This window comes from Buceros rhinoceros, unplaced genomic scaffold, assembly GCF_000710305.1.
Source record: "Buceros rhinoceros silvestris isolate BGI_N320 unplaced genomic scaffold, ASM71030v1 scaffold35856, whole genome shotgun sequence".
In the NCBI taxonomy this organism is placed as follows: domain Eukaryota; kingdom Metazoa; phylum Chordata; class Aves; order Bucerotiformes; family Bucerotidae; genus Buceros; species Buceros rhinoceros.
The window spans coordinates 8,046-20,168 of NW_010419930.1; the positions used below are offsets into that span (position 1 = coordinate 8,046).

The following is a 12,123-nucleotide window of genomic DNA, read 5'->3' on the forward strand; positions in this document are numbered from 1 at the left end:
GAAGAGCGTTGGCGCAGCTAGCAGGACTCACTTGTGCACTCAGCCCATGACAGTTTATAACAATCTTCTAACGAGCTCTCAAAAGTTTAGAGCCCAATAATTCTAAGCACCTTCACCTACCTTGTTTCAAGGTATCGTCACAATTAGGTGCATTCAAGCATCCTGTGATGTCAAAACACTTGTTTAGAGATGGAGAAAGTAATGGGAAAAATTCCTTATGCTGTAGAAAAATGTGGACAAATATATATATATTTATCCATATGAAAAAGAATTTGCAGAGACCTCTTACCCTTCTTGTTTCTTTCTAGATGGTTATGAATCCATTCTAGCATACTAATTTTAATAATAGTGATATCCTGCACTTCTGTGAGTTTTTGCTGACATTCCCCAGAGTTTCCTCTGAACACAAAGTTTCAAAACTCATTCAAAAACTTCCAGGGCAGAGTTCCTGGCATGCTCTTTAAAATGTTGATAGCACACAGTAATTGATGCCGGTCTCTTATTTGCCCCATCTTAAGAAACCAAATTTGTTTATTTACAAATCTGGAGGAAATCCTGAGGCTTTGAGTTTGTCTCAGGGAAAAGGACCTGAAAAAAAATGAATGACACAACAAAACAGTGCGATTGTGACGCTGATATGAGCCTGATGACCTGTAGGGGAGACTGAAGTTTTCCACGCCATATCCCATCTCTGAGCGGGGATCTGTAGGAACGTGCGTGCTCAGGTCCCTGTAGGCATTTTGGTCTAGTCCTGTTGACACACTGGTGCTGGGTGATGCTGCAGACCCTCTGTTCATTAGCTAACGGCCCCTGGTTAGGCAGAGAGCCAAGAAGATTTTTGGCCGCGTTTTAGTGCAGACTCATTTATCTGCAGCTGCTAAATGACTGGTTTCAGTGAAATTTTTCAGACACAGACAAAAGATAACGCCATTTGCTGTTTGCTAATATATTTGCCCAGATGAAATTGCTACTTGAACGGCAACCTCCCCTAGCTGAACCAACTGCGGTATGAGCAAATGTAAAATTCTGCTACGCGTTATTTGCTAGAGGAGTACAGAGTGTGTCAGTAGATGTGTCTGCCTGCTTCAAGCAGCTTGAGTATGTAAATATTTTCATTGTGAGCATTAGAGAGGTACACCTGCAAATATTGGCTCTTGTTTCACACACACTGTGCATATAGGGTAGGCTTAGGAAGGGTTTTGATTACTGAATGTTTCAGAAAAGTAATTACAGTCCTAAACTGCACAAAAGAAACATCCCTCCTGGCATTGTATAGCTAGAAAAAGTCAAAAGTGTCTGAATTTAACCTAATGTTTCTTGTCAGGAAGCCAGAATTTACGAATTCCACAACTGTTCTTGCAGATAGGTTCCTGAAACCTGACTTCAGGACTAGAGTCAATATTTGTTTCAAAGTCCAAAGACCACCTGTACTGTAAACAGCTACGCAACGCTGCGGCAAATCCTCTTGGGTAACGGCTGCTTAGATGCACCCGGCTGTTTCCTAAGGCCCTGAGGAAACCCTAATGGCTTACATATACCCATCAGTAATGTCACAGGACTCGTGAAAGCACATCGTACAGCTCCCGGGCTGCTGGAAGGCAGCTGAAGTTCCCTCAGCAGACTGGTTTTGAGATACAGACCTTTGCCTGTGATGGGCTTTAGACCCCTCAGGTGGAGTCCCAGCAGTTCCCCAGAACCGATCTGCGGCTCCGTGTGCGTGCCTGATGCGGGGTCACACTCCACATACCCTCAGCTACCCCCTCGTAATTTATGGAGGACCAGGAGAACTTGCGGTCCTCTTGTAAGAGGGCTTCCCGTCAGGACGCAACACAAACAAACGCTTGTACGTTGCTCTGTGGAGCACACAACTTCACCAGGAAAAGCTGCCGCAGACTGAAGACAGGACTAAGGATATAGCAGTGCGGTTTAATGCTGCTTGAATGAAGCAATAAAAACCCATCAGTGTTAAACTTAAACTTTAACTAATCTTGCTATTTGTCCACCATTTCTGGTGCGATGATGCTAATTTATGAAGACTGATTAGAAAACAGAGACTTTTTAAATTTATCATTATTACACAGTAAGCCGAGGTGTCTGTCTGTGAGGTGCTAGAAATGCCTCTGTTTGTAAAGGGGTGTTCGGTTTACAGAACCTTGAAGAAGGTCTGCGGGTCAAGACATAAACAGCACGGACTTTTACTAAGTGGATAAACCGACGATCTAGTTGTATTCAACTCCTCCCAGTGCTCCAGTGAAATTTGGAGCTACCACTGACTTTAATGACAGTAGAGTTTAGCCCTCAAAGCAGCTTTAATTGTTTCCTAAGAAGCCACTCAAAGCTGCTACTTCATCTGTAAGGCCCTGGCACACATTACTTCAAGCCACAAGCAACCTGTTCAAGTTGGTCCTGCTTTGAGCAGAGGGTTGGACTAGAGACTGTCCAGCTTCAAATGTTCTATGACTCAGTGATGTGTCAGAATAGAGAATTCAAAGTCAAACAGATGCAAAGAGGACAAGCCCATGGGATAGGAGCAAAATTATTTATTTTCTTTGATGTTAGTGATGGAAGAACCTGGAAAGGCTTCTTAGTCAGTGGAAGGGAAGGCAGGTGGGAGACACAGCAGAGGAGCTCTCTGAAGCTGAAGCAACTGTGGAACAAGGTACGTACAAGAAACTGCTGTGAGTGGAGCTGGTATTCACTCAAAAAGTTATCTGACACCTCAAGAATGAAAGAGCTGAACTGCTCGTGTTAGTGTGCAGAGGCTGCACGAAGTGCCCTGCTCCAGAGAAGGAAAAACGTGGGGTGAAAGAACAAGTGCTGGCTGATAAACACCCATCTCCCGACATGTCCTACCTCCTTTCTTTCTACAACCACAATGGGTTTTTCTGCCCCACAGTATTTATTTTACCCTGAATGCTTTCGGGCCAGTGAAACGCTCCACCTGCACAGCCGAGCGGCCTTGGATCACTCTCATTGTCAGGTAATAGCAGATAAGAGGAGGGAGCTCTGAAGCAGCTGGGAGCTCTCTGCAGAGCTCCCCATGTTCCAGCTCTATTGCTCTGACTGGGCTTGTCGTTCTTCACGCAGAAGAAACAAACTCAGCTAAACAAATCTTCCTCCTGCTCACTTTAAAAACAACCCCAAACCTCCACATCCCCCAACCGACACGTGCAGGTGACATCGAGACTTTTCAGCAACCGTCCCCAAGCCCTCGCAGACACCCCGGGGAGGCTGGCAGAATTAGGGCTTATTTCCAACGCAAAACCCATGAACCGCAGGAACTTCTTGAAAACACACGGGAGGTATCACACGAACTCCTCCTAGTAAACAGCACAAATTAAACCAGTATTAAAGTTGTTTCTGTAAACACCTGGAAAACTGTTTTCATTCCACAGGCTTAAATTAGGTGTAAATTCCTCCCGTGATTTTGCAAACTGGGGATAAAAGAGCAAGATAAGCTTGAACTGTTAGCCTGTTAAACAGGTAACTTGAGTAAAACAAAGTCTGATTTGGTGAGAAAGTTGAGAGAACAAACCAGAAGTATTTAGGAAAACACTTCCCTGTGTGTTATTTGTATTTCCATGTATTATTTATCAGTCCTGCCTGCCGACACAGTTGGCAGCATCAAGAGCAACCCTTCAGGAGATTCTTTTCTCCATTAGATCTTGCTCGCTTCAGTATTTCCAGGGCGTTCTCAAGGCTGCAGTAAACCGATGCCTTCTGAGCACTGTGGAGTGTCACACCAACTAGAAAGGGGGTGGTTTGGCTGAACTGCTGTGAGTAAAAGTAGCAAAACTATGGGATGGTTCCAAATCCGAAGGCTTTTACAGTTAATGCAAAGATTCACATTGCTGTTCCTGTGGTTGGGACTGACCTTAGAGTCAACACAAAGAAACACTTAGAGCAATACGGAAGGACAGCGTTGTCTGTACATCGTGATCATCTTGTCTCTCGCCTCATTTCAAAGCGCAGGAGTCATGCTGATTGAGAGGATTTTGTCATTAGGTAAAGGTCAGTAAAGGTCATAGAACAGAGACAGACGATACTGAACACAGTGATGGGCAATGCGCAAATTATAGAGAGATTTGCTGAGAAACAGGCTTTCCTCAGGCCCCGTCCCACACAGCTGGCGAGTATGGCAGAGAAGTGAACAGAACACTGGGAGGCCTGAAGACGTGATGGTAGAGCACCAGCTTACCTTTTCACAAATGTTTAACAAGCCAAGCTGTCTGGGAAGAGCAGCCAAATTAAACATTACCTAACCCTACCGTGGTTTGGAGTTGGTCACACATGTCCTGGAAGAGAACGTGCTGAGATGCTTCAGGGCCATAGAGCCAATGTGTGGCTCTTGATAGCAAAAGCACTACTGGAAGCAGTTCCAGACGGAGGTTCTACATGAGCGATGTGAAACACAGCTGTGAGCGTTTCTAGAACACTGTTACCGGAGCGGCAATTTTAGCGAAGCAGTCTCCGAAGACCCCAGCGGTCTCAAGGTTTAACTAGCCAGAAGTTAGGCCGAGAAGAGCGACCATAAAAGCAAAATAAACACCGTGTCCACAAACTCCTTCCTTAGTTATGTCGCGTTACTGGCGCTCTTCAGCAGTCTAAGAGATTGTGGTTTCTACGGGATAAGAGGATGCTGCAAGAGGCCTGTTTCTACATTCTGCCAAAGTGTAACCTTGGGAACAAGAATGCTGAGTCCCAAACTACAATTCCTGTCTTTACGTGGCATCGAAACCCAAGAAGATGCAAAACCAGGAGCATGAGAGATTGGAGCTCACAGGCTGAGAGCATTCAGTCTCGTCTGCTTTTGCTGTAAGACTGTTTGCAGAACTAGAATGAAAACTCTTATGTGCAGAAAAAGAGTTTGTCAGAGGTGTTTCACCCATTCTCGTCGTGTCCTTCAGTGCTTCCATAGAGAAAAAAAAATTGCACTTAAGAATGAATGTTTATCACTGGTGGTGTATTACTTGAAAAGTTAATTTTTTATGTTACCCATTAACTAGTGTTAAGATAATTAGTTACTCTTTGGTCTTCTATTTTTTTTTTCTTTTTACAAATTCTACTTTTCTAGGTGGTATTAATGCGTAATTTATTCCAGCCAGGACAGAACCTTCCTGACAGTGGGATGGTGCCTGTTTACTCCAGAGAAGGCTCTGCCTCATAACGTGTATCTGATGCATGAGTCCAGCATTTTAAAGTGCAGATTTTCATTCTGTGACCTGAATTTTGTACAACTGAAACCCAAGAAAACGTCTGGGTAAGGAACGATTCCATGTTGGTGATAGTGAGAGGGGCGCCAATGCTACCGCAGATCACCGGTGAACATTCACAGGCACGGGTTACTGTTTTCAGGAATGTAGGCAGAGAGTGATGAATTCTTAGACAAGCACGTGGTAATGTGGAAATTTGAATCCAAGGGGCCATATAAAATGCTCTTTTAAAATAATACTGACCAAGGGTTTGAAGGAAATGTGTACCCACAAAATGCCATCTATCTCCACACCTGCCCTACCATCGGCATGCTCCAGACACGAGCCACCTGCATGCAAGAAATTTTCAAGCCCTGAGTGCTCAGATGTGGCAGTGATTGTGGATGTTATGGGAATATGATACAAAAAGAGAATTAAGATGGATCTGAATTAATAGAAGAGAGCACGGAGGAAAAGAAAAGCAAAGGCTGAAGAGAGAGGTCTGCATAAATGAGCCCCACTCGTCATGCTAGTTCTTATCAGATGCTTCATCTCTCAAATGTGTGTGAAGAATGAATGAAAAGGAGAGGAAAGATTTCGGGAGAGAATGCTACTTTTCAAGAAAAGCAAAAGTAAAAAGAAAATAGAGTAATGTGATGCAGAGCAAACTTCTCCCAGTCCCTTGCTAGGAACAACGTGCATTATCTGTCCCTGTAAAAACACAACACGCAGTTGGAAGCACACCATAGATCCCAGAATTAGGGGAGGGGCAGCCTGAAGCAGCAGCTGACCTGAGCTGTCACCAGCGCTCCGGCGTTACTTTATGCTCCGTTGGCTTCCTGAGATAACCGATCTCACACGGGCTGAATCCAGAGAGTTTCCAAGAACTGAGTTAATTAGTGAAATATCCCAAAGTTAGATAACTCCCCTGCCAAGAAATGGGCTCTTCCATTTTCCTCACATGATTATCTGGGCACTTTCACTTTTCCATATATAGGAGCAGCCCGGGGACTGACAGATCAGCCTAGGAAGGGATACAGACTTCAGGCACATGCCTACTGCCCGCACGCGTACGCCGATGCAGGCACGCGCTGGGTCCACACACTGACAGCCCAGTCAGTGTCAGAGGCACTCGGTGAAGACAGCGGTAGTCCTGCTGGTGAGGAACCTTTGCCTTTAAGAGAAGGCACAGAAGAGAGAACTCTTCCAGCCCCATTGGTAGTAATCCATCAGGAAAAGCATCACCGTCATGAATGGGCCGGTGGATGGTTTATGTGATTACACGCTGGACGATGAAGGGGCTTTCATGTTCACATCAGAGTCAGTGGGAGAAGGACACCCAGGTAAGAAACCAGCCCTGGCTAGTGCGTAAGAAGAGGGATATTTTAATTTAAAATGTTTGAAAAGCCTGAAGCAGAATTCATCAGATTAATCTGATTGTAGAAGTCATTCGGAACAAGGCGCTTTTTACTTCGTTTCTATCAGACCGTCTCCATGCAGGCTGTAGAACCGCTATCACCGGCTGCTTCTTTTCGTGCTTTTGCAGGGTGTGTGCAGCGCTGGGGAGGGCAGTGGGGTGTACGGTTGCTGCTCCTTCCTTTTCATCTGTATTTCTTTCAGTATTCCTGTACAGACACTACTAACAGCCCTGATAGGCTCAAGTTTCACATGTGGATGAGAATGCACAGCTTGCTTCTCAAGTTCCAGATCTTTATGGGCCCTGTGAAAATGTCCTGCATATATGCTGTGTTCCAAAGCTGTCACCCCCAACAGGCATCTCTCTAAGCAGGCTATTTTAAAGCCTTTAAAAATCGATGGTCCCAGCAGCTGTCCATGGCAAGGTTGCTGATTTTGCCCCCCTCATTCCATAATCTGATGCAATATATGGAATTGCTTCAGCAGATAGTGGACGGTTATTTGCTGGAAGTTATGTGTGGTCAGCACAGCTTAGTTCAATTTTATTGAAAACAAATGTTCGTCTGCCATAAACAGGTACCTTATGTCAACAGCAAGTGTCCCCCAAAGGAGGCCAGGGGACAATAGACTGTTTGATGTCCTGAAGAGTGTATTTATTTTGGAAGTCCATTTGGTGTCCTGGACCTTTTGCAATCATAAGGCTTCTTCAGCCTCGTGTTCTGTGAGTAAATCATGAAATAGCAGCGGATAACAACATCAGCAGTGAGAATTTTATAATTCTGATGCTCTTCTGTCATATTAACTGATTGCTGCAGATCAAATCCATGGCTGATGCAACTGAGTACAGCTCTGGCCGTGTCCAGGCAGCTCCATCAGGTTAAGCCAGTTGGGGTTCTTTCTGATGTAACACAATCGGAAAATGACAATTGCATTTGGTACTTGGGACATTGGTCCCATCCCAGGCTCGTGCTTAATTTCATCTGGAGTCTGCAGCACAATGCGGTTTCATAAGAAATAATAACATTATACAATGTGGTAATTTTAAATGGGTGATGGCATTTCCAAAGATGACAGGTCACAATTTATGCTGCTCTAACCATTATTCTTAATCCCCTTGGGGCAATAATAGATAGATCTCAGAACAGGACGAGTTCAGCTGGGTCTGCAGGTTTAGCTTTGTCCCCTGGTTTCCTTCTTTTACCTGTCCTCATTTTGTCCTGTCTCTTGTTTTGGAATTTGCCTGCTCTCAGTGGGAAACAGATTCACTCATTTTGATTACATTTTCTGGACTGTGATGCTTACACCTTCTTAAACAGCCTAGATCTTCCAGTGGGAACACAAACGCCTGTGACAAAGGAAAGGTGCAGATTTTCCAGATTGAGGGAGGAGAAGTTGGCAGTGAATAACTCTGGGAGGTCCTGCAAATCCTTGTTCCTGGACACAGCTCAGCAACAGGTCTCGGTGATACCTCTGGCTTCTAACAGCAAATGGATCACCCTTCATCCCAGCCGCTCCCCCTTTTCCCTGTCTGTAGTTTTACACAAGTGGTGTAGACACACTGTTGGGCTTTTTTCACCTGGGAAAATCTGGGCTATTGCTTAAAATGGGGCCCAGTGTCTGAGGCTGTAGCTGGGCTTCTGACTGTTATCAAGAGCACTAGAATATTACTGTGAGTTTTGAATGCCTCTGTCTGATAGCAAATGGATAATGTGCGTGTTCCTGTTTTTTACTCTTCCGTCTGCGGTAGTAAAATTTTGCTGGAGGGCACGACGTGAAGTAAAGATCCTGAACCAGCTCTTTGTCTAGTGGAAATTTGAATGGTTCTGATTATATTAGCTGAGGACTGAATGTTTTAATGGAGGCCTCCTTCTTGATAAACAAAGCCGGAGAAGTTACACGCTGATTTATCTGGGCATACAGAGAACTGTCTTGCACCTGTGCAATAGAGCTGTGTGTCACTGAGCAGCCCAAATTCCACAGAAGCAAGTGCTAGCTGGCAATAATTAACGACAGGTATTACCTATGCTCCCCAAAGACTGTTTATCTCATCTTCTCAGTTCGAAATCTTAAAAAAATCACTAGGGTGTAAAATCTGGGACTTCCTTGCAGGTCTTTAATCTTGGCATTTAGTGGGGTAAGTTCCAAACTCTCTGGAGACTTACACGTGACTTCTTTATTCCAGCAGAATAAAAGCACATAGATAGCAGCGTGGGGAAGAGAAAGAGGGTTTTTTCAGACCACTGTGTTTTGTCACTTCTCCGTTTCGCTTTGTCCAGCGGTGTCTGCCCGTGCTGCACGATGGTTTTGCTGTACTCTGAAAGGCATCGTGTGTTTCTCTGAGCCACAATGCCTTAGAGGTGCCAAACCACTTAGAATTAACTCTTTTCCCCATCTGGTGTGACTTCAGGTGTGCTGCCTGCTAGCGGGATGACACTCAATCAGGATGAGAAATTTAAATAACAGACTGAAGGGTGCAAAAAGGCTGCTAAGTGTTGCTAAAAATTGAATGCCTGGTTTTATTTTACACCAGACCTTTGCTAATAGATGTGCCTTTAATTTAATGCATTAATCAGCCCACCATCCAGCTACATTTCTCTTCCCAGTCTTGATCAATATGCCTCTGTCTGTATCTGGCTCTGGTCGCACTAGAACTCTGCTGGTTGTTGCACCAACTATCAGATATGCCATGAATGTCAAACTGATTGGTCTCAGCCAATTTATTTTTATTTGGTTTCAATGGCACTCACTCTTTTAGGGTTTTCTTTTTTGAAATTTTATCTGTCTTTAATTTTTATCTATTCACTGTAGTTACATCATTGTCCAACAGACAAAACCTTTTCTCTCAGCATTTTAGGTCCTTAGATCCTTTGATCCCCGTGCCTACAAGGATTACCTCTGGCAGGTTGCCTTTCCTTCAGCCTTTCAAAGCTACACTGAGCTGACCGATTTCACCTGCGAGACAGACTTCCCTGATATGAGGACATCCTTCTCAGTCTGGCTCAACACTTCCCGCAGCTTCTTGGTGTCATCTTTGGAACAGGCAGGTTGCAGGGATTGTTAGGAGATGGCATTGCTGGATGGCAGAATCAGTGACAAGAAGCAAACCCGAAACAGGCACTTAACTCTGAGCTGTGCACTGTCCATGTTGATCTGAACACTTTCCCAGGCTTTTCCAGCAGTGCTTGGCAGGTACCTGCTGCCTTTCTGTTGGGGAGATGGATGTTGATGGTGGAAAGTCACCTTCTTGTTAGAACACCATTGATGTGGAGTGTGTGCTGTGTCGCCTGTGGTGTCAGAGCAGGAGGAGGCGGGAGGTAAAGCCTCTCAGGTAACACTATCCATAACACATGGGTTTCACTCTTAAGTGCAGAAAACTACAGCAAAAGTTATAGTCAGAGTTTGTTTACACCAGTAAGTGAATTCCCCGTCGTACCGACTGGCTTTGCTTGCAGGGTGTTTCATGTCTTTCTCTTTACCTAGTAATAAGAAATAAAAGAATTCCTTGCTGAAATACCTGCCAGGTCAGTGTCACGCCAACAGCCCGTGTCTGCGCTGAGTGCTGTGGTTTTGACTCACAGCTTTGATGTCTTGCAGATAAAATCTGCGATCAGATCAGCGATGCTGTACTAGACGCCCACCTCAAACAGGACCCGAATGCCAAGGTTGCTTGTGGTAAGTTGTTTTCTGCTTTGCTGTAAGTCATCAGGCAGTCACCGTTCTTCTTTTATGAGGTTAGCAAAGAGCTTGGTGCTATCATTTGCTAAACTCATTTTACTCTCAAAAGTTACATAAGAACTGCGGTATTCCAGAGATGAAATGGTCGAAGTGTTAATAAGACTGAAGCCTGAGCAGGCTGTAGAAGGGTAGGATAGTTAATTTTGTGTGGGGGCTGAACTGTCCTGGGAGAAACAGGTTTGGTTTAATTACCACGGATTTTTGAAAGAATATTGCAATGGTTTGTCAAAAAGTAAATATACATATTTAATAATGTTTTTTCAGTCCAAGTCCCCATAACTGCTTGTTTTCTGAACTCTCTTCAGAAAGAGCTGTACCGTCGGTGCTCAGGTCATTACCCCAGTCCATGTGTTATGTAACTAAGCCCCACCTTCTGGTTCTTCGCCTGTGACTGGAGAAGTTTTGGAGCTAGCTGATCACCAATGAGTTTTATTTTAGAGTGTTTAGTATTTTAGAATGATTAAGTGCATTTAGAAATTACAGCTTACTGCTGTATTTGCCCAGAATTTGGGCGTATCGCTGAATCATGCTCAGTGTTTTGACTTCCCAGTTGTAAATCAGACATATTGTTCTTTTCCTTACTTTCAGATGGTGAATATGAGAAGAATTTGTTGTAGAAGGAGCTAATAATGCTAAAAGTCCAGGTAGAAAGGACGTGTACCTTGTAGATCGCCCAAAATCACCATCACCACGCAGTTTTTTTGTCTTTTTGTCTCTGGGCTGGGTTATTCTGCTATTGTGACCCTGTTTTCATCTCTCTTTCCAGAGACGGTGTGTAAGACAGGAATGGTGTTGCTCTGTGGGGAGATCACGTCTCGTGCCATTGTGGATTACCAACGGGTTGTCCGGGATGCAATTAAACATATTGGCTATGATGATTCAGCAAAAGGTTCGTGGAAAAAGCTCATGAAATCCTTGAAAGCAAGTGATAGGCAACCACAGAACAGGTCTGTCACCACTTCCATACCTGGCTTTAGCAAGCCTGACAAAAACTGAATATCCTGCGTGAAAGCTGCTTACACGGTGCTACATGATACACTTTCTGGCTCTATCCCAGTAAGCAGAACAAACTCCATATATGAGTTAAAACAGAATGGGAGTGGGCAGAACCTGCTTGGAACTGTGGTATTAGGCCAGAAGGGTCAGCTGCGACTGGAGCCACAGAATCCACCACTCCTCCAAACCTGAGGGCTGGAATCTTGGTTACTCGTTTGGCAGGCTGACTGGTAGACCTCAATGTGAAAGAGAGGGCAGGAGAAACCTCGTTGGATCCGTGGTACCGTTACAGATTTGTACTGTGGTAGCACCTAGAATTCCCAGGTGTGAAGCGGGTTCTCACTCTGCGGGTTGAAAGAAGTTGTTCCCTGCAGCCCTTTAGTTGCTATTGAATTTACAGAGAGGTTGTGGAGGGAACATGTTCGGAGCAGCACATCTTCAGGTTACCTCCACCATCACCTAACAGCAGTGCTGTCAGAAAACGCTGGCAAATCTAGCAGCTATAAACCTCCTTTTTATCCCAACTGCCAAAAATAAGGGCAGATGCAGAGACCCAGTAAAGGACAGTTTCTACACAACATAAAGCAAAAAAAAAAAACCCCAAAACGACCAAACAGTTGCACACAGAAATGTAATTTTCTTCTCTACATTGTTGACATAAAAGAGGGTGAAGAGCATTCTTCAAGAGGAGCACATGCAAGTGGACATGTATGTATGTTGTATTGGCTGAACATGGGTTTGGTCAGCAGCCGGCAGCGGCTGGCGGTCTAGGGGAGGGTGGATT

General features: G+C 44.6%; 1 protein-coding gene across 1 annotated transcript in view; it reads left to right on the forward strand.

Moving 5' to 3' along the window:
• The first annotated feature begins 6,304 nt into the window (after nucleotides 1-6,304).
• LOC104496057 (S-adenosylmethionine synthase) overlaps nucleotides 6,305-12,123 on the forward strand; it is a 12,753-nt gene continuing 6,934 nt past the window's right edge. Inside the window, exons 1-3 of the mRNA XM_010139124.1 lie at nucleotides 6,305-6,535; nucleotides 10,203-10,280; nucleotides 11,110-11,232. Coding sequence (XP_010137426.1) covers nucleotides 6,442-6,535; nucleotides 10,203-10,280; nucleotides 11,110-11,232 — 295 coding nt within the window. The 5' untranslated portion in view covers nucleotides 6,305-6,441. The remainder of the gene's footprint in view (nucleotides 6,536-10,202; nucleotides 10,281-11,109; nucleotides 11,233-12,123) is intronic.